Source organism: Podarcis bocagei (genome assembly GCF_964188305.1).
Source record: "Podarcis bocagei genome assembly, chromosome: 7".
NCBI classification, from domain to species: Eukaryota; Metazoa; Chordata; class Lepidosauria; order Squamata; family Lacertidae; genus Podarcis; species Podarcis bocagei.
In genome coordinates this window covers 5,080,699-5,103,058 of record NC_138132.1, presented here as the reverse complement: position 1 = coordinate 5,103,058, position 22,360 = coordinate 5,080,699, and the positions used below count along the sequence as shown (strand labels likewise).

The window sequence follows — 22,360 nt, the reverse complement described above, 5'->3', positions numbered from 1 at the left end:
GAAATTTATGTGTTTTTTAATATATTTTTATGTTTGTTTTTTCTTTTTGATTGTAAAAAATTGGAAACTTTAATAAATATCTTTAAAAAAACAAAACAAAGAGGTTGCCACTCAATCCAGAGCAGAAGGCAGCCGACTTTTTCTACTAAGCGTCTCCCTAGACACACATCTTTGACTTCCATTGCACAGGAGAAAACATAGGTATATTTAATTTCAGGTGGCATGTCGGGCACCCTGTACAGTGGTACCTCAGGTTAAGAACTTACAGTGGTACCTCGGGTTAAGTACTTAATTCGTTCCGGAGGTCCGTACTTAACCTGAAACTGCTCTTAACCTGAAGCACCACTTTAGCCAATGGGGCCTCCTGCTGCCGCCACGCCACCGCCGTGCTATTCTGTTCTCATCCTGAAGCAAAGTTCTTAACCCGAGGTACTAGTTCTGGGTTAGCGGAGTCTGTAACCTGAAGCGTCTGTAACCTGAAGTACCACTGTATTGTGAAAATGGCTCCTGGTAATTGGTGGCTAACAGCTCACTGTGGATGAAGCTCAGTTCAGCTTGCTTCTCCTCAGCCTTCAAATATGGTTGCATGAAAGGCCTTAATGTAAAACCATCACCATTTCCTTTTCCTGGAAAAGGAATAAATAATAAGGAATAAATAATAATTTACCCCTAGAGAGAAAAGACGTGGGAGAAACTTTTGAATCTTCATGTGAGGGAAACTCTTGAGGGAATTGGTGCTTGTACTGTTCTGAGTTTGTGGGTGCCTTGACTCCCCTAAAGTAAGGTTACCAGATTTTTTTTCAATGAATCCGGGGACACTTTTCAACTTCAATGGATTTTGTATGGGCACTGATTTGTAAATCTGGGCACTGTCCCCAGGAAATGGGGATGCCTGGTCACCTTACGCTAAACTCCTGGGTGGCAGATCCTCCCTAAAATTCCTGGGTCTAGTAGGAGTTGCAGTTCAATCAATGATTGCAGAATTAAAATGGGCTGTCAGATGCTGGGTTTAGCAAAGTGTTAAAATACAGGCCAAACCAGTTTCCCACTCAGTTAATGGCCTGGGAGCTATTATGGAGAACAAGAGGTAAGGGGGATTAACAAAGAAAACACTCTGCGCCTGATGACAGGTGGGTGTGAGCGGTTGGCAGAGCCAAAGCAGAGCTGGGCCTTCGGATTGCAGTGGTGAGGATGTGACCTGGGAAAGAGGTTGCAGTCTGTTAAATGCGGCAAGCTGAGCAAAGGGACAGAGAGCCATGGATGAGTTCTTCTTTCTTTCTTTTTTAAACTTTATTGCAAAACAATTTACATATAACAACAAAGACAATACCTTAGTGACAACTACACATTAACTAACAACGCATCGTCTAACATCACACACACTTTTGACTTCCGATTCACCTCATTGTGCTTTCTACATATTCTTAACCTTTATGCATTTCCTGTTATATCTGTTACATATCCAGAAAATTCTCTACATTTATAGTTTTCCTTAATATTCAAGATTCAATCTAGACCTGTCAGGAGATTTGCATTTTCACAATATTGTTTCAGATAGTCTTTAAATGTTTCCCATTCTTTACACACTTTCTGGTTTGAGTTTCCTCCCAGTCGTTTTAGCAAGTTCCAAGTATTCTATCATCTTCACCTGCCAGTCAAGCTTTGTAGGAATTGAGTCACGTTTCCAGTTTTTTGCTACTAAAATTCTAGCTGCCGTAGCTGCATACATAAAGATAGTTCTAAAGTGTTTTGGGATTTCAGTCGACTTATGTCCACTGAGCCATGGCTGATTTCTGCAGGCATCCAAGAATGGGGCCATGGGAGAAGCAGGAACCTCCTGCAGTGTAAAGCTGTGAGTCCCTCCATCATAGGCTCAGGTGATGTATGGGTGTGCAAATAAACCATAGATCATAAAGACACTGCAGTCTCTTCTGCCTCTTACTTCCAAAGGAAGCACAAATCCTGGGTAAGCCCATGGACCCCTGGAATTACATGCACCCTTTGGCATGGCATGCAACAATACATTTACTAGACTCTGTCACAGTGGCGTAGCGTGGGTTGTCAGCACCCGGGGCAAGGCAAGTAATTTGCGCCCCCTAACCCATGGATTTTAGCACTCGAGTGCGAGTGCGCCCCCCCCAGATGTTGCGCCCGGCCCCCCTGCACCCCCCACGCTACGCCACTGGGGCTGGGGGCGAGTGAAGGAGCCAAGGAGCCCCCCCAAAGGCTCAGCAGGAATTTATTAAATTTATTATTTGCGGAGCCCCCGCGGGCCGAGGCAGCCTAAGCCCCCTCCCCTCGGGCGCCTCCCCGCCCCCTCCTCTCCTTGGGCTGTAGGTGGAGCTCCAGATCTGGGCTTGGTGAGCGCCTCTCCTCCTCCCGGCCGGGTCCGGGGGCTTCCAGCCGTGCTCCGTCCTCGCCCCCCCCCGCGGCTGAGAGCCGGAGCCAGCGGCGCCCCCTTCTGCCGAGAGACCCTCGCCCGCCCGCCGGCTTCCTCTCGGAGGGTTTTGGGGAGCGCAGGGCGCGGCGAGGCCCCTCGGAGCTCTCCTCCCTCCCAGTCGGCAGAAGCAGCCGCCGCCTGTGGCTGGGCCGAGGGGATGGCGGCGGCGGCGGGGTGCGGAGGCTGCCCGTGCCCGGCCAGGCGTCGGTGGCGGCGTCGGCGCTGCTGCTGCGAGCAGTGAGTGGAGCGCAGCCGCAGCGGCGGCGGGGGGGGGGCGCGCGCTAGGGCGCAAGACTGGCGGTGGCGGCGGGGAGCCCGGCGGAGGAAGGAACTTGTCCCTTCCCTCTGGACTCGCGCCCCCCCCAGATGTTGCGCCCAGTGCGGCCGGCACCCCTGGCATCCCCCATGCTACGCCACTGCTCTGTCACACTAGAGTTTGTTGCCTTGGAAAGAGGGAGAGAGGCAGCTCCCTAAAGGGAGCCATTTTGAGCCTGGTTTTTGTGGGAATGTTCTGGGGTGCAGGAGAGGATATATTGACTAATTATATCCTTATCCAACTTGTGCTAACAAGTTCCCAAAATATCAGCAGAGTTTATACACATCCCCCTTTAAGTACGCAACGGTAACGTGTGCACAGGTTCGCTAGAACCTCTATAATAATTACTCTGGTAATTTCCCCTTTGTTCCCTCTTAAAATACAAGACACAACACAGTCTTTATAAAAGTATAAAAGAGTTTACTCACGATCTGTTCACAATATGATCCCAGACGGCAGACAGGCTTAAAAAGGTAAAATACACTTAGAATCTATCTTATAGGAAGATAGCCCTCTCCTCTCTTGGCTGAGAGCCAAGAGGGCATCCTGCTTCTTCGAAAGGTGATGGCAGAGAGAGAGAGATGGCTGCCTGCCCTGTGCTTGTCATTACCTGCACAGGTGAGGCCACACCCACCTCTGGTCACATGCGGAGGAAGTCCGTCCCCAGGAAGTTTACCTGCTTGCTGGACAGACATCCCTCCCATGTTCTAACATGTACACTCTAGGAATGTTGTCATTGACTGCTCCTGTGTTTACATCCCACAGTTTTCATACCACCTTCATGGCAGGAGAGAGGAAAAAGGCAGGAAAACGCCTCCGCTAGAGGATGGCTCCCTGGTCTCTGCTCAGTTTGCTCACATCCCTTGTCTGGTCTGGAGGGGAGAGGGAAAGGGTCTTATTTTCCCACAGAAACAATCCCGGGACTCGTTTGGTTCCTCACCAGACATCTCACCCCTTAAGTCTCTGAGGGAAGAGGGAACGGAAGCAGACAAGCCAGAGGTTTCTGAGGGAAGGCGCCGGGCACTGTTGTAAATAAAATCGTGCCCTTTTCCCTTATGGGGTATCCAAGAGCCCATATAGAGTCCTTACATAGGTTCCCTATTGGTAGGAGAGAATAACAGAGGCTAACCAGAGACAAACCTAGACAGCATCTTAAAAAGCAGAGACATCACCTTGCCGACCAAGGTCCGTATAGTTCAATCTATGGTTTTCCCAGTAGCGATGTATGGAAGTGAGAGCTGGACCATAAAGAAGGCTGATCACCGAAGAATTGATGCTTTTGAATTCTGGTGCTGGAGGAGACTCTTGAGAGTCCCATGGACTGCAAGAAGATCCAACCTCTCCATTCTGAAGGAAATCAGCCCCGAGTGCTCACTGGAAGGACAGATCCTGAAGCTGAGGCTCCAAGACTCCATTCTGAAATAAATACCTCTTTTGGTTTATTTTTTTTATCTTTTCTGAGAAAAGAAAAGCTCAGACCCATGTTTTCTACTCACGAGACAAGCAGAATTTGGGTGAGCCTTTGCTGGCCCAAACTGGAGGGAAACCCCTGCAAGAGCTCAAAGGAAGTTTGGGTGGGTTTTTTTAAGCAGAGGTTGGGTGGACATCTGTCATGGACGCTTAAGATTTCTGCATTGCAGGGGGTTGGACTGGATGACCCTTGGAGTCCCTTGCAACTCTAAGATTCCATGATTCCATGAAGAGAAATTCTCTTTGAAGGAAATCTGTAGGAACTCCTCCTCTTGTGACTTTTGCAGCCAGGTTGCCTTGTGCCCTACATGTCTTCTGCATGTAGAAGATCTTCCCCCTGGAGGAGGCGGCAAAATTAGAAGGGAGGATTTGATGAAAATGGTTTATAGGTGGTACATGACACCAGTTGAGCTTCAAAAAATCTACCATTTGCCCGATAATAAATGTTGGAAATGTAATGAGACTGAAGGTACATTCTTTCACCTTTGGTGGACGTGCCCAAGGATTAAGGCATTCTGGGAGATGAAATGAAAAAGGTATTTAAATACACCTTCCTTAAGAAACCAGAGGCCTTTCTCCTGGGCATGGTCGGCCAATTGGTGTTAAAGAAGGACAGAACTTTCTTTATGTATGCAACAACAGCAGCAAGAATACTCATTGCGAAGTACTGGAAGACACAAGATTTACCCACCAGGGAAGAATGGCAGATGAAGTTGATGGATTACATGGAATTGGCAGAAATGACTGGCAGAATCCGAGACCAGGGAGAAGAGTCGGTGGAAGAAGATTGGAAAAAGTTTGAAGACTATCTACAGAAATACTGTAAAATTAATGAATGTTAGAAAGATGTTGGAATGAAGTTATATGGCTTTAGTAGAAATGTTATAAGGAATTAAGTTTAAATAGACTATTAGAGTATTAAAGGGAAAAATAAGGTTAGAATGTGTCAAGACAATTACAGGATAGAAAACAGAGGAAGATGGAAAGGAATTGCTGAAACAATCAATAGAAGTGGGATACAAAAAGGGAGGTGTGAGGAGGTCGTGGAAATTAGTGAAAGAAAGATAAGACATTGTAATTGGATTGTGTTTTAAATGGTTTTTGTTGTGTTGTTTTTGTGATTTTGTGTTTCCCCCCTTTCCCCCCTCTTTTGTATTTTATTGTATTATTGCATGTTTTTTCTTTTGTAGTTTTTTGTAATGTTGTGTTCAATTTGTTGGAAAACTAATAAATATTATTTTTAAAAAAATAAAAAAATTAGAAGGGAGGAGATGCACCCTCCCCAAAAAAACCCTCCAGGGAGTAAATAACCTCTAACTTGCAGTGCTTTTCCTGGTGGTACTCAAGGGTACTTAGTACCATTAGCTGAAGCAGCACGAGGAAGGGGGGGGGGAAACAGTTGAAGGGAACAAAATATAAACAAGTCTGCACTTGGAGGTGGAAAGATTATTCGTGTTTTTTGACACGTTGAAGATCACAGAGCCAGAGGCAAAGAAGTTTGGAGAGATAAAATCGGATATGGAAATATCATGAGAGGCAGGACTGAGAATTTGGAGTTGCTTTGAAGTTCAGGCCGTGGGAAGCCGTAAAACCAGAAGCAAATTTGGAAGACAATTGGATTTTTTTAAATTTTAGTTTTTTAAATTTCTATTGGATTATGATTTGAATGTTAATTGGATGTTTTTATTGGAAAATTAATAAACGCTCTAACAAAATAAAAAGTAAAAAAGGGTACTTAGTACCAGCACCTTCTCCCCCCCCCAAAAAAAACATTAAAAGAGCTTAACAACTTAACATTAACAACTTCATGAAGACCCTACAAGTGAAGTGTCCTTATTTTCCATAGACAGTTCTGGTTTTACAGAAGCCTCCCAGGTTCTGATTTGATCCCAGAATGTCCCACTTTTCCTTAAAAAGGTAAAGGAACCCCTGACAGTTAAGTCCAGTCGCAGACGACTTTGGGGTTGCAGCGCTCATCTCGCTTTACTGGCAGAGGGAGCCGACGTTTGTCTGCAGACAGTTTTTCCAGCATGACTAAGCCGCTTCTGGAGAAAACAGAGCGGCTCACGGAAACGCCGTTTACCTTCCCGCCGGAGCGGTATCTATTTATCTACTTGCACTTTGACATGCTTTTGAACTGCTAGGTTGGCAGGAGCAGGGACCGGGCAACGGGAGCTCACCCCATCGCCGGGATTCGAACCGCCGACCTTCTGATTGGCAACCCCTAGGCTCTGTGGTTTAGACCACAGCACCACCTGCATCCCTCGGACGTCCCTATTTTCATCTGAGGGAATGCTTCATGGGGGGTTCTGGCACCTTTCCCCCTCTTTTTTAAAAAAGCACTGCGAACCAGGATAGACAAACTGGGTGGGGGTAAGACCCTTCCTTCAGGGTCTTACAACTGACAGAAAAGGCTGGACAGCTCACGCTTTTAGGGTGATGACAGCACCACTGATTCATGACTGAAGCAGGAAAAGTCCAATGCTTTTTTGGTGACCCTAGAAACAAATATGGCCTTATTTGGGCTACCCATTCAGCTTTCCACACCCTCCAAAATTTCTCCGATGAAAATAGGGATGTCTCATTCCATAACGACAATTTTACTAATAATTTCACCCACACATCTTACTGGGTTGCCCCAGCCACTCTGGGCAGCTTCCAACATATGTAAAAACATAATAAAACATTAAGCATTTATTTTTTTAAAACTTCCCTGTACAGGATTGCCTTCAGGCGGCTTAGGGGCTGAATAACTTCATACCCACCAACATTTCTCCAATGACTATAGGAACATCCTAAGGAAAGCGGGACATTCCGGGATACAAAACAGAAACCAGGACGGCTTCTCTATATCAGTGACGTCCCTGGAAAATAGGGACACTTGGAGGGTTTGGCTTCCCAGACTGCATTTACCCACTCTAGGGGTAAATTATTTCTTTTTCCTTTTATTTCATAAAATTTATATACACTTGATAGTCAGAAAAAAACCCCACCCACAAGATTGTTCTAAACCTTGTAATAAGAAGAGTTTATTTTAAAAATAAATCCCAAAGAAGACAGAAAAAGGAAAAAAGGAGGAAAGGCTTTCAGATAAATTCCTTTTCTTATTTTTTATAAATCTATAAATGCCCCCAATCTAAAATGGTGATATACTGTATATTGATTTGTAAAAAATGTGGAAAAGAAGATCGAGGCAGGAGACGGAGGAGCAGAAAGTGCAAACTGACTTCTTAGATGGGTTACAGACAAATTTACCATTTAGAAATATTATGCAATTCCATGGCGGAAATGACTGGTAGAATCCGAGACCAGGGAGAAGAGTCGGTGGAAGAAAATTGGAAGAAATTTAAAGACTATTTACAGAAGTATTGCAAAATTAATGAATGTTAGAATGATGTTTGATTGAAGTTAAGCGGTTTCTAGCTGTAATGATATAAAAGAATATGGAAAAATTGGATTTCTAAATAGGTAAAAATTTAATGTTATAATATATTAAGATCAAAGATCAGGATAATAAGGAGGGAAATAAATTGCTGAATTAATTAATTGAATTGGAACACAAAAAAGGGAGGTATGAGGAGGTCAGGGAAACAAGGATATGAATGTAAGATATGGAAAGGTTGATTTTTTATTTTTATTTTTTTCCTTTTTTCTGTAAGTGTACTTATTTTTTTTATTCTGTATTTTTCTTGTATTTTTATTTTTGTCTTTTACTTTTGTATTTCTTGTTTTTATGTAATTCCTTTTTCTGAAACTTTAATAAATATTTTATATAAAAAAAGAAATATTATGCAATTCCAAATTCTACGAACTCTCATCTTACATAAACGGATTTAATTAACCAGACGAAACAAGCCCTCCCCCCTCCTTATTGTTGCTACGTTTGATCTGGGGGGTTTTTTGGGGGTTTGATTGCGTCCCAAAAGTAAAACGCTAAGAATAGCTGCGACTCTCCGCTGTGAACTTAGCCTGCAGCCCCTTGTAGTTCTCCCGGTGTGGAATTACGCAATTGCCACTCGGTTCTATTGTCGGCTGTGCCCGCCTCCTTCTCCATGGATCAGGTTTTGTGGGCACACCAGGCATGAGGCAGGCTGGCATCTGAGCCCAAGCCCGACCAGGAGCTTTCTTTTGAGTTGGGCAAGGAGGCTGGCATGGAGTTCAGCGCAGCCACGGCCGCCCTTCTGGCTCTCTGCATCGCCTGCCTGATGATGTTCTTCAAAGGGAGCAGGCAGGGCAAGAAGGGGCATCTTCCCCCAGGACCTCGGCCGCTCCCCATCGTGGGCAACCTGCTCCTCCTGGACATGAAGAACACGGTGAAGTCAATGTTGGAGGTATGGTCAGCCCCTTGGGGGTGGGGGGTGGGGGTCAGCTAAACGCTGCTGCGATCCTTTAGGAAGACACCTGTTTGCAATTGAGAAGAGGCTAAGGGAGGGGCAAACCTGAGTTCGAATCCTACTTGCTGGCTTCCCAAAAGAGGCATCTGTCCAGCCCCTGTGGGAACTGGAGGCTGGACCAGCCAGGTCCCCTTGGGCCTGATCCACAGTGGCGTAGCGTGGGGGGTGCAGGGGGGGCCGGCCGCACCAGGCGCAACATCTGGGGTTTAGGGTTAGGGGCGCAAATCCACGGGTTAGGGGGCGCAAATTACTTGCCTTGCCCCGGGTGCTGACAACCCACGCTACGCCACTGCTGATCCAGCAGGCTCTTCTTACATCTGGACGTCCTCTCTGCACCCCGTGGTTCCCTCCCCCCCCTTTCTCCCTCTGCCTCCAGCTCAGCCAGCGCTATGGATCTATCTACACCATCTACCTGGGCTCCCAGCCCTTTGTGGTTCTCTGCGGGTACCAAGTGGTGAAGGAGGCCCTGGTGGACCAAGCCGAGGAGTTCAGTGCCCGCGGAGACTTGCCGGTGATTTTCGACTTCACCCGAGGGGATGGTGAGCTTGCCTGCTTCCTCCGCTTGCAGGTGGGGCGGTTGTGTCTGAAGGGGAGCGGGGTGTGTGCTAATTCCTAAAAAGAGAGGTGCAGGGAGGGATGGAGAAGGGGCAGGAAAGGGCGATGAGATTCGAAGGAGGGTCTGAATACCTCTCTTAGAGAAAACCTCTAATGTTTCTCAGTTTGGGCAAAAACATAGGCGGCATGATCAGAGAGAGGGAGTTGGGCATGTTTAACCTGGAGAAGAGGAGATTGACAGGTGACAGGAACAGGATAGCCTCTTTACATCGAAAGGTTGTCCTGTGCAAGATGGAGGAAGTTTGTTATCTGCTGCAATTATTATTATTATTATTATTATTATTATTATTATTATTATTATTATTATTATTATTATTATTATTATTATTATTTTATTACTTTTACCCTGCCCATCTGGCCGGGTCTCCCCAGCCACTCTGGGCAGCTTCCAACAGGATATTAAAAACACAATATGGCATTAAACATTAAAAACTTCCCTAAACAGGGCTGCCTTCAGATGTCTTCTTAAAGTCAGATGTCTATCCAGCCCAAACGCCTTCTCAGGCCGGCCCGCGGACAGTCCTGGAATCAGCGTGTTTTTGCATGAGTAGAATGTGTCCTTTTATTTAAAATGCATCTCTGGGTTATTTGTGGGGCATAGGAATTCATTTATTATTTTTTCAAAATATAGTCCGGCCCCCCACAAGGTCTGAGGGACAGTGGACCAGCCCCCTGCTGAAAAAGTTTGCCCACCCCTGTGTTAGACTCTCCTTCCTTGGAGACATTTAACCAAAGGTTGGATGGCCACCTGTCATGTATGATCTAGTTGAGATTCCTGCATTTCAGGGGGTTGGACTGGATGTCCCCTTAGGGTCCCTTCCAACTATAAAAAGGTAAAGGGCCCCTGACCATTAGGTCCAGTCGCAGATGACTCTGGGGTTGCGGCGCTCATCTCGCTTTACTGGCCGAGGGAGCCGGCGTACAGCTGGTCATGTGGCCAGCATGACTAAGCCGCTTCTGGCGAACCAGAACAGCGCACGGAAACGCCGTTTACCTTCCCGCAGGAGTGGTACCTATTTATCTACTTGCACTTGGACGTGCCTTCGAACTGCTAGGTATAGTTCTATATAAAATGAAGGGGGAGGAGGGCAGAGTTTTTGGTTCCTCAGGATGCCCCAATATGTAGTGACGGCAAATAGCTTAGATCAGGGGTGTGCGGTCATCGGACTAAGAGGACTAGAGAAGAAGAAGAAGAGTTTGGATTTGATATCCCGCCTTTCACTCCCCTTCAGGAGTCTCAAAGCGGCTCACAATCTCCTTTCCTTTCCTCCCCCACAACAAACACTCTGTGAGGTGAGTGGGGCTGAGAGACTTCAGAGAAGTGTGACTGGCCCATGGTCACCCAGCAGCTGCATGTGGAGGAGCGGAGACTCGAACCCGGTTCCCCAGATTACGAGACTACCGCTCTTAACCACCACACCACACTGGCTCTCAATTTCTAACCTATTCCCCTAAATTTCCCCCTGGTGCCTCCTTCCCAAAGCCCGGGAAGCTTCTGCCCAGTTTAGGGAGGGCGGAACGAGGCTCTGATGGGTCCAGAATCCATCCTGCCATCTTCCCAAATCTCACCTGGCTTTTGGACGGCGGCAGCAGGTCTCCAGCATCCTGCCAGAGCCCTGGCACCTTCTTTACAAAGCCCAGGACGCTTCTGCCCAGCTTAGAGAGCGAGGCATCATGCTCAAGTGTGAGACGCCAGGACGTCACAACATCACACGCATGACATCTCACGCCCCTCGCAAGCTAGCGCTTAAATGTTCCCCTATGAAAAATGACACCACGTGACACTGGCTTAGATGACTTCGGAAAAGGAATGGAGAAATTCAAGGTGGTGGAGAGGAGGCGTGATTGTGGCGACTCAGTGGCACCTCCATGTGTAGAGGCAGTCTACCTCTGCATGCCATTTGCTTTGGAGAGCGACAGTGGGAGTGAGCTGTTGGCTTTGTGTGCTGCCTGAGGGCATCCTGGAGGCACCTGCTGGGCTGGATGGGCTCACCTTGTCTAATAATAATAATAATAATAATAATAATAATAATAATAATAATAATAATGGATCTGCTTCTGCAGCCCTGGTACCATAGCTGTCAACCTTCCCTTATTTTGCGGGAAATTCCCTTATTCCAGCGCCGTTTCCCGCTGCTATCCCGGATTGTGAGATATCCCGTAGACTGTCCCCGGGACAGGTGAGGCTGCTGATCCCTTATTTTCAAATCTGAAAGTTGACAGCTATGCCTGGCACTGCCCACACTCTTAAGGGCTCCTGCCATTGCTATCTCTTTGAGCGAAGTCTCTAGCCAATGTCTTCTTCCCCCCCGTCCATAGGGATTTCCATGTCTCAAGGGGAGAAATGGAAGGTCTTGCGCCGTTTTACGATACACACGCTGCGCAATTTTGGGATGGGGAAGCGCAGCATTGAGGAACGGATCCAGGAGGAGGCCCAGTACCTGGTGCAAGAGCTGGCAAAGACCAAAGGTGCGTTTGCCGTTCCTTGGGGCAGGTGGGGTTGGGCGGGGCCACACACACCTGCGAAGTTCTGGCCTTTCCACCTGTCCCTTTTCCAGGAGAGCCCTCTGACCTCACCCTCACCCTCGGCCACGCCGTCTCCAACGTCATCTGCTCCATCGTTTTCGGGGACCGGTTTGACTACGAGGACAAGAAATTCCTGACTTTGGTCGGGCTGATGAATGACAACTTCCGCATCTTCAGCTCGCCTTGTGCCCAGGTGAGTCCCGATCTCTTGGGAAGGCAGAAAGCCAGGTGAGCCTGGCAGCTGGATCAGGCCCAAGGGGTCCCCTCTAGCCCGGCGTCCCCACAGTGGCCAGCTGGGTGCACCAAGGGGAAGAAGTCCACAAGCAGGACTTGAGTGCGAGAGCATCATTTTCTCCACTTGCAATATCCAGATAGTGGCATTCAGAGGCAGACAGAGGCGGGTAAACATAGCCATTATGGCAAGGAACGCTTGATATTTCTTCTTTCTTTCTTCCTTTCTTCCTTTCTTCCTTTCTTCCTTTCTTCCTTTCTTCCTTTCTTCCTTTCTTCCTTTCTTCCTTTCTTTGGCGATCACTCGTAGCCAAGTATACACACCAGTGAATCTTGATGTCTGGTTCTGTTTATCATAAATATTCAGAGCTTGCAATGCAGAACCTTGTGTATTTTCTCAGCAAAGTGGAAGCAAGTCTCTTCTGAAGGAATGGTGTTTCTCGGTTCATTCATTCATTTCTCAAAAACATCTCTGCTTCCCCATTTTGACATGCCTGGGGATTTTGTTTTTAAGCTGGACTGTGGAAGGGAGACTCTCCCTGAAACACTTGCCCTCTCGCACAAGGGAGTACTTGCAGGGTCGGGGTCTTCCACCTTTCGTCTTCTCCTCCCTCCCTAGTTGTACAACACTTTCCCCCACATCCTGCGCTACCTGCCCGGACCTCACAAGCAACTTTTCGCCAACTTTGAGAAGTTGCGCCTCTTCATTCTGGAGATGGTCAAGGAGCACCAGGCGACCTTCGACCCCAGCTGCCCTTGCGACTTCATCGATAGCTTCCTGCTCAAAATGCAAGAGGTGAGCCCAGGTGTTGCTCCCGTCCCTTGTCTACGTGCTTCTTCTCACCTGGGGCTGGCATGGAAAGGGCAGAGGGGGCGTTCCTGGCTGGGGGCATCAGGGCAGCTTCCTGGTAGCTTCATAAAGGGTGAGGGTGTGTTCTGCCATGGACAATGGAGGCCTTGCCTTGCTGCCTGTTTGCTCACCTTGGAGATAATCTCCCCATTTTTGGGGGGAGGCCAAGACAGGGGCAGGTGTGGGGTAACCTGAGCCCCGTCCCAGGTAAGCCCTGGATTTGGGACATGTCCAAAAAGGGGTGTGTGTGTTGTGCAGCACCATTTGCAAAGCTCAGGTGCCACACCTGCCCTGAAATCCCTCTCTTGCGAAGGACGAACAACAAGTTGGATCAATGTAATATCCAAGAGATGCAAATCTCCAAAGAAAATAAACCCTTAATGATCCGTGAAAAGCGTATTACGGCTGCAAAGATTAAAAGCAAACAAACAAGAACATAAGAAGAGCCTGGCCCCTCTAGCCCAGACTTCTTTAGCAGACGCCCGAAAAGGGAGCCCCCAAGCAGGATCTGACCACAAGAGCCTCTCCCCTCCTGGGGTTTCTAGCAACTGGGATTCTGTAGCTTTGCCGCCTCCAACTGCGGAAGCAGAGCAGAGCCGTCCTGGCTAGGAGCCACTCACAGCCCTCTCTTCCTCCATGAATTTGTCCAGTCCTCTTTTTATGCCACACAAGTTGCTGGCCATCATTGCCTCCTGTGGCAGGTAGTTCCACAGTTCAACTGTGCGCTGCAACCTCTGCAAACTATCGCTTCAGAGGAATGTGTGTAACTCAGAAAGCCTTAGGCAAACTGAGATGAATAGCTTCCTTTGCAACACCACGTTCTTGCGCAATGTGTTTATTTAAAATGTTTGAATACTGCCTTCTGTTAAATCCTCAAGGCAATACAAGACTGCAAACAAGATGAATTTTAACAGGGAGAAATGTAAAGTATTGCACTTGGGCAAAAAAAATGAGAGGCCCAGATACAAGACGGGTGACACCTGGCTTGAGAGCAGTACATGTGAAAAGGATCTAGGAGTCTTGGTTGACCACAAACTTGACATGAGCCAACAGTGTGATGCGGCAGCTAAAAAAGCCAATGCAATTCTGGGCTGCATCAATAGGAGTATAGCATCTAGATCAAGGGAAGTAATAGTGCCACTGTATTCTGCTCTGGTCAGACCTCACCTGGAGTACTGTGTCCAGTTCTGGGCACCACAGTTCAAGAAGGACACTGACAAACTGGAACGTGTCCAGAGGATGGCAACCAAAATGGTCAAAGGCCTGGAAACGATGCCTTATGAGGAACGGCTAAGGGAGCTGGGCATGTTTAGCCTGGAGAAGAGGAGGTTAAGGGGTGATATGATAGCCATGTTCAAATATATAAAAGGATGTCACATAGAGGAGGGAGAAAGGTTGTTTTCTGCTGCTCTAGAGAAGCGGACACGGAGCAATGGATCCAAACTACAAGAAAGAAGATTCCACCTAAACATTAGGAAGAACTTCCTGACAGTAAGAGCTGTTTGACAGTGGAATTTGCTGCCAAGGAGTGTGGTGGAGTCTCCTACTTTGGAGGTCTTTCAGCAGAGGCTTGACAACCATATGTCAGGAGTGCTCTGATGGTGTTTCCTGCTTGGCAGGGGGTTGGACTCGATGGCTCTTGTGGTCTCTTCCAACTCTATGAGTCTATGATTCTATGCTAGTACAAGACAAGATAAGATAAGACAAGACAAGCAAAAGATTAAAATCCAGTTTATTTAACTATGACCAAACAATTATCAATGGCCAGCAAAGGCCCTGGGGTGTGTGAATAAATACGCTTTCATAAAGTGTCAAAAGTTAGACACCGCTGGCACCTGTTTTCGTTAGACAGCTCGCATATCTTTCAAGCTCATTTGCCAGGTATTATAGATCACAAACAAATGAGTGGTGCCTCCTGTCAAGTAAGCAGAATATTTACTTTTTAAAGTCTGGAATGTTTTGTGTGTGTTTGTTTGTTGCTAAATCAGCCTTAATCGTGCAACCTAAATTGGCTAAATCAGCTTTAATTGTGCAACCCGAATTTGCTGGTCTGTGATCTCCTCCCTCTTGGAAACAGCGAGGCTCCCTCCATTGCATAGCTGTCAACTTACAGATCTGAAAATAAGGGACCAGCAGCCTTGAAAATAAGGGACCAGCAGCCAAAATAAGGGACCGGCAGCCTCACCTGTTCCAGGCACTCCAGTCTTCCTGTCCTCCTGCAGTCTGGTCAAACTCATGCTGGTAGCTACGAGAACACTGTCCAACCAATTTTGTAACCAGGAGTTCAACTGAATAGAATCTGAATCACATGCACCACAAGGCCTATGCAGCCTCAACTTAAGATGGCTCCCCGGCCTGGCTTTGCACTGCAAAGTTTGCAGCAGCACGTGCAACAAAATGGCGTCCAGCATTCAAAAACCTCCTCGGCTTGCATTAACTAGCCGCACACAAGGCATGCAAGCTCCACCCCCCCAGTCGTTCTTAGACTTCTTAGTGGGTGAGCAACGCAGCCAAGCAACACAGTTGGAGCCTCTCTCCTTCCTGGCCGGCAGGGAGGGAGAGGAACTGCTTCCTTTGAAATTTAAGGGACATCATTTAAGGGACATTTAAGGGACATCCATCAATAAGGGACAGCAGCGGGACATGGCGCTGGAATAAGGGACTGTCCCTTCAAATAAGGGACACTTGACAGCTATGCTCCATTGCAGTCCATCCAACCTTCCTCCCCAAGGCATCCCAAGAGGGAGAGGAACAGCCAGCAATGAATGCAAGACAGCCAGATTATGCCAGCTGCCAACTAATAATAATAATAATAATAATAATAATAATAATAATAATAATAATAATTTTTATTTATGCCTTGCCCTACCCTGCCAAGACCCGGCTCAGGGCGGCTTACAATCAATAATAAAATGTTGCCTTGGCTGTTACTGTACCCTGCGCCTCCGTGGAAAGGGAGGCGTCAAGGATTACACCCAGACTCTTAACGGAAGGCAATGGCACTAATTAGGCCCCCTCAAGAGAAGGGAGTTGGTCCCTCATCCCCTTGCCATCCTGACCCAGCCAGAGGACCTCTGTCTTCGAAGGATTTAGTTTCAATTGACTCCCATGCAGCCATCCAGCCACAGCTTCCAAGCATCTGGTCAGTGTGTCCGGGGCCGAGTCGGTATGGCCACCCATCAGCAGATAGAGCTGGGTGTCACCAGCATATTGGTGACAACCCAGCCCAAAGCTCTGGACAATCTGGGCAAGGGGGCGCATAAAGATCTAGCAGATTGAGTTTAATAGGAGTTTCCTGCTATGGAGGAGGAAACACCTCCAGGGTCCAAAGCCCGGGCGATTATATTTCACAGGAAATATGTGCAAGTCTAGCAGGGCGAGGTCCCACCTCGATTGGTGAGGTCACAGAGAGCTGAAAAACACCCCGCGCCTTGTCCCTTTGTGTAAGACTCATGCCCCGGGCATCTCCACCTCTCTCCGCAGGAAAAGAAGGACCCCCTCAGCCACTTCCACACCAACACGCTTGTCATGACCACCCACAACCTTTTCTTTGGGGGAACGGAGTCCGTCAGCACCACCCTTCGCTACGGGATCCTCATCCTCATGAAGCACCCGGAGGTCGCAGGTGAGCTGGGAAGGTCCCACGGTTACGTTGATCGTTGATGTCCATTGACCATGTTCACACCCCACCTTCTTTCAAGGTGGATGAGCACACGGTTGTCTTCCTCCCCAATTTATTCTCACAACAACACTGTGAGGTAGGCTAGTGTGCTGGGTCCGGGGGTAACCCGTGAAACACGGTCCAGGACCGGTCCAGAATCCGAAGGTTCCGCTAGGAGTCAGTCCGACAGGGCCAAGGCAGGAAACCAGGCAAGGACAGGTACAGGATCTCAGGCAGGATCTGGCAAGACAGCAATGTTGCTCCCGCAACCTGGGGCAGGGTCCGACAGCCTTTTATCTTTGTCGGGGTAGTGGCCGGTCCTGATTCCCCAGTGACTCGCCTCCCTGTTTCGCCCAAAGGCGAACACTCCTCCTGCGAGTACAGTGGTACCTCGGGTTACATACACGTCAGGTTACAGATGCTTCGGGTTACAGACTCCGCTAACCCAGAAATATTACCTCGGGTTAAGAACTTTGCTTCAGGATGAGAACAGAAATTGTTCTCTGGTGGCGCGGCGGCAGCAGGAGGCCCCATTAGCTAAAGTGGTGTTTCAGTTTAAGAACAGTTTCAGGTTAAGAACGGACCTCCAGAACGAATTAAGTACTTAACCCGAGGTACCACTGTACTCAGGGTCTCTCCTTCTCTCAGACCTCAGTCTCTGCAGCTCGGGAGACGTTGGTGGGTGACTAGACCCAGGGGCTGCCTCAGCCTCCACTGACCGAACCAGTAGTGGAGCAGCTGTAAGTGATGGCCCAGCTGGAGGCAACGAGGGAATCACCACATCTGGAGCCAGGGCAGGATCAGGCCCCGGACTCGGCCCAGCTGGTGTTTGTTGCAGGGGAACCTGTGCAGACTGGGACTCTTCAGGATCAGGCCCCAGACTTGGTTTAGGTGATGCCTGAGGGAAAGGATCCGGTGCGGACTGAGTCTCCTCTGGTTCCGAGTCCGAGTCCCAGGCCATCACAGCTAGGCTGAGAGGCGGTGACTGGCAGCCAAGGTCACCCAGGGAAGGGGTGGGAATTTGAACCTTGGTACCTCCCAGGTCCTAGTCCAACACTTGAACCATTATGCCATGCTGCCTATCACATGCCGCACGCATGATGCTGATAATATACATACACATAAGCCTAACTTGACACGCACACAGTGTTAGGTTTTCTAAGATCTCAAGTGCTGTATGGAAGTGAGAGCTGGACCATGAAGAAGGCTGATTGCCGAAGAATGGATGCTTTTGAATTCTGGTGCTGGAGGAGACTCTTGAGAGTCCCATGGACTGCAAGAAGATCCAACCTCTCCATTCTGAAGGAAATCAGCCCTGAGTGCTCACTGGAAGGACAGATCCCGAAGCTGAGGCTCCAAGACTTTGGCCACCTCATGAGAAGAGAAGACTCCATGGAAAAGACCCTAATGTTGGGAAAGATTGAGAGCACAAGGAGAAGGGGACGACAGAAGACGAGATGGTTGGACAGTGTTCTCGAAGCTACCAGCATGAGTTTGACCAAACTGCGGGAGGCAGTGGAAGACAGAAGTGCCTGGCGTGCTCTGGTCCATGGGGTCACGAAGAGTTGGACTTTTGCATAGTCAATGAAGCAGAAGTAGACGTCTTTCTGGAACTCTCTAGCTTTCTCCATAATCCAGCGCATCTTTGCAATTTGGTCTCTGGTTCCTCTGCCCCTTCGAAATCCAGCTTGCACTTCTGGGAGTTCTCGGTCCACATACTGCTTAAGCCTGCCTTGTAGAATTTTAAGCATAACCTTGCTAGCGTGTGAAATGAGTGCAATTGTGTGGTAGTTGGTGTATTCTTTGGCACTGCCCTTCTTTGGGATTGGGATGTAGACTGATCTTCTCCAATCCTCTGGCCGCTGCTGAGTTTTCCAAATTTGCTGGCATATTGAATGTAGCACCTTAACAGCATCATCTTTTAAAATTTTTAATAGTTCAGCTGGAATATCATCCCTTCCACTGGCCTTGTTATTAGCAGTGCTTTCTAAAGCAGCTTACAAGCAATAAATAGCAGTAACACGACAGGACATAATAGAACATCACAAATACAGCATAAATCATATAAAATAGTGAACAAACCATTGGTGAAACAGTTGCTATCTTAACAAAGGGGAGGTATTGGGTTGTTTTCATTTTCATTATGTATTTTGTGTTTTTATATTGTGATTTTATCCTGTGGACCTCCCTGAGACCTGTAGGTAGAGGGCAGTATCAAATGAAATTGATGATAATGATAAAGACGATAATATTAACAACAACAGTAATGATGATGAAGCAACAGTAGAGCTAGGGAAGCTTCAGGTAAGTTGGCAGTGGCAGCGCCAATTGAGTCTTCAGTTTTATGGTTAAGCTTTACTGTTTTACAGCTTGGTTTTAGTGTTACTTTTGCCAATGCCATTGCCTTCATCGCAACTCAACGGTTTATGGCTTAACATTTCACTGCCAATTCCAGATGCGCAAGTTATAAATATATTATTATTATTATTATTATTATTATTATTATTATTATTATTATATTATGTCCGCAGCCAAGGTCCAAGAAGAGATCAGCAAGGTCATTGGTCCTCACCGCAACCCATCGACTGAGGACCGGGCGAAGATGCCATACACGGACGCCGTGATCCACGAGATCCAGAGATTCGTTGATCTCATCCCCCTGGGGGTCCCCCACGCTGTGACCAAGGACACTCACTTCCATGGCTTTGTGCTCCCAAAGGTGCTTGCGAATAAAAAATCCCCCCTTCCCAAGGGATGGGAAGTTTATCTTTGGGCTGCTGATGGTGGGATGGGGAAGAAACGCTTTCTGATTGGTTCTGGCTGTGTTCACGCAACGTCCGACATCCTTCTGTTCCTGTCTCAGGTCACGGTTGTGGCTTGGAGATGGTTATGCATGGCGCTACTGTTTCATGAGAGGATGAGGAGAAACCCCCCCTTTCTAAAGAAAGTGCTCTCGTTTTGAACTCTGTTTCCCATCTTGAGTAGGGTGAAATTCTGAGCCTTTGTGCCACTCCAGGGTAGCTCCTGGAGAGAAAGACCTCTCCTCTAGAGAAAGGCAGTGGAGAACTCTGGTAGCAGCTATCTTATCTTTAAAAGACATCTGAAGGCAGCCCTGTTTAGGGAAGTTTTTAATAATTAATGCTGTACTGTTTTTAACATTTGATTGGGAGCTGCCTAGAGTGGCTGGGGAAACTCAGCCAGATGGGCGGGGTATAAATAATACCGTAAATTAAGAACGTAAGAACAGGCTGGTTGGATCAGCATTACCCTCCAACATTTCTCTGATGAAAATAGGGACGTCCCATTCCATACTAATAATTTTACTATTTATACTCCAAGCATCTGATTGGGTTGCCCCAGATATAAAAACATAAAACATGAAACATTTAAAAAACTTCCCTATACAGGATTGCCTTCAGATGGCTTGGGGGTTGGATAACTCCATACCTTCCGACAGAAATAGGGACACCCTAAGGAAAAGTGGGACATTCCGGGATCAAATCAGAAACTGGGATGGCCTCTCTAAATCAGGGACGTCCCTAGAAAATAGGGACACTTGGAGGGTCTGCATCAGGCCAGTGGCTCTCACAGTGACAACCAGGTGTCTGATATGGGAAAACCAGCAACGGATTTTCAGAAGCATTTTCCAGCTCTGTAGTCCTTTTCAGGGGAGGTGACCAGAGCAGCAGTCAAAGTGGTATGAGGGTGCTCTCAGCGCCTGGCGTGGCCCTACAAGGATGGGAGCCCACATTCTGGGGCGTTTCTGGCCTCGCCAACTTGCTTCTCCCCTTTCCCCCCAACAGGGTACCAACATCATGCCTCTTCTTCACTCTGTCCACAAAGATCCCACCCAGTTCAAGAACCCGGAAACTTTTGACCCTACCCACTTCCTGGACGAGAAAGGCGGCTTCCACCGAAGCGATGCCTTCATGCCCTTTTCTGCTGGTGAGTTCCTAGTCGGGGGCTGGCAAGATAGGCAGTGGGGAGCGGGGAGGTTTAAGGAATGGGCCCTCGTATTGCCCCCCTGGATTGTGTTGTAGACCAAAACTGCCCTTTTCCCCTTATGGGGTATCCAAGAGCCCGTTAGAATTCCTGCTCCGTGATGGCTGGCTTCAGGAGCTGCTCACCGCTGTGGCACCCACCATTTTGCCTCGCCGGAAGTCCCCATATGATGTGTCTTGTGCCGTTGAACCCATCACGCAACATTCATTCCCTACTAATAAATCTACAACACTTCAAATATAAATCCGGGGACATTAAATGAAATCCGGGGACATTCCGGGGACGGATTTTGTCAGGGGACAGATTTGTAAATCCGGGGACTGTCCCTGGGAAACGGGGACGTCTGGTAACCATACTCCAACATTTCTCTAATGAAAGTAGGGACGTCCCATTCCATAATGATAATCTCACTATTTATACCCCACACATCTTACTGGGTTGCCCCAGCCACCCTGGGTGGCATCACAACAACTTTCTAGTGCTGCCAAAACAGGGTGAAATCTGGAAGAGAAGGGTGAGTCCGTTTAATCCGAGAAGAGGTATTACCTTGAGCAATTAGGGTTGAGCAACAGAATCTTCTGGGCCAAGAAATGCCACATGGGCCTATTGTTAAAGATTAATGAAATCCAGGGACATTCTGGAGATGGAATTTGTCCAGGGACATATTTGTAAATCCGGGGACTGTCCCCAGAAAACGGGGACGTCTGGTAACCATACGCTAGAGAGCAGTTTATGCATAGAAATTTAGATGCTGAGACTCTTGCTCATGAATGCAAAGCCTCGAAGGAACTGCTGACTGGTTTTTTTGTTTTCTCCCTTCAGGGAAACGCTTGTGCCTGGGTGAAGGTTTGGCGCGCATGGAGCTGTTCCTGTATCTCACCAAACTCCTCCAGCGCTTCACCTTCCAGCCCACCTGCCCCCGCGAGGACCTGGACATCTCGCCCCTGTCCAGCGGCACAGGGAACGTCCCTCGCCCCTACAGATGCCGCATTGTCCCCCGCTGAGCTGCCCCTATTGCTGCTTACCCCCCATTCTCCCCAGAACAGCCTTCCCCGGCGGGGTGAGGCTCTCCCAGTGTTTCTGGGGGCGCCACCTTGGGGAAGGCTCTGCCCTCCTTGCCAACCGTAGCCCAGGTGGCTTTCTTTACCTATAGCTGGAACCTGGCTGGATCTTTTGCAGGGGGGTGGGGAGGGCTGGGCATTTTCTTAGCACAATGCAAGATGCAGGGCTCTGAATGTGCCCACCCCCATGCAGGGAAAGAGAGACTTGGACTAGATGCTCCATTGACCTGACTCAGTGGCAGGCAGTTCCAGGGGTGCCAATGCAGCTTTGAATGCCTGAGGTGGGGCAGGCACAAGTCGGGGCGCGGGCGGCTTTCATTTTCAAAATGGTGGGGTTAATCTGGTGCAGGCCCCAGCTTGCCAGGAGCTCACCCAGGCAGCAACATTTTAAAGGGACCTTGCCAATCTTGAGAAAAGCACCCCAAAACACTCTGTAATGTGACAACAGCTCCCGGGACCCTCTGCCCAAATACTGCTTCGGGGTACGAATTCCTTCCCTCAGAGAGCCTTTCTTGCTTTCTGGAAACTGCAGACTGGGATCGTGCCCAGATTCCCCTTGCTCCTCCACATTCTTGCCCTGCCCAGCAGAAATATTAGGTTGGGTAATCTCAGGTGTGCTCTTTCTCAAGAAGTCGGTGTAAGCATTTACTAATAAAGGACTCCCTCCCTCCAAGGGCTGAGAGCTGGGTTGGTCCTTGCAATTGCCTCCTCCAGGCCGAGACGGGCATGTCTTCAGCAGCAGGAGGGCTGTGGCAGGAAGTCAGGAGCTCACCAGCAGGAAAGGGCAGGTTTTG

General features: G+C 48.2%; 1 protein-coding gene across 1 annotated transcript; it reads left to right on the top strand.

The window, feature by feature from the left end:
- Nucleotides 1-8,219: 8,219 nt before the first annotated feature.
- On the top strand, nt 8,220-22,239 carry LOC308590423 (cytochrome P450 2F5-like). Its single transcript, XM_081200464.1, has 9 exons — nt 8,220-8,557; nt 8,997-9,159; nt 11,555-11,704; nt 11,794-11,954; nt 12,612-12,788; nt 16,326-16,467; nt 19,035-19,222; nt 20,307-20,448; nt 21,328-22,239. The coding sequence occupies exons 1-9, from the start codon at nt 8,378-8,380 to the stop codon at nt 21,507-21,509; spliced, it is 1,485 nt and encodes a 494-aa protein (XP_081056590.1). The 5' UTR covers nt 8,220-8,377; the 3' UTR covers nt 21,510-22,239.
- Nucleotides 22,240-22,360: the final 121 nt, after the last annotated feature.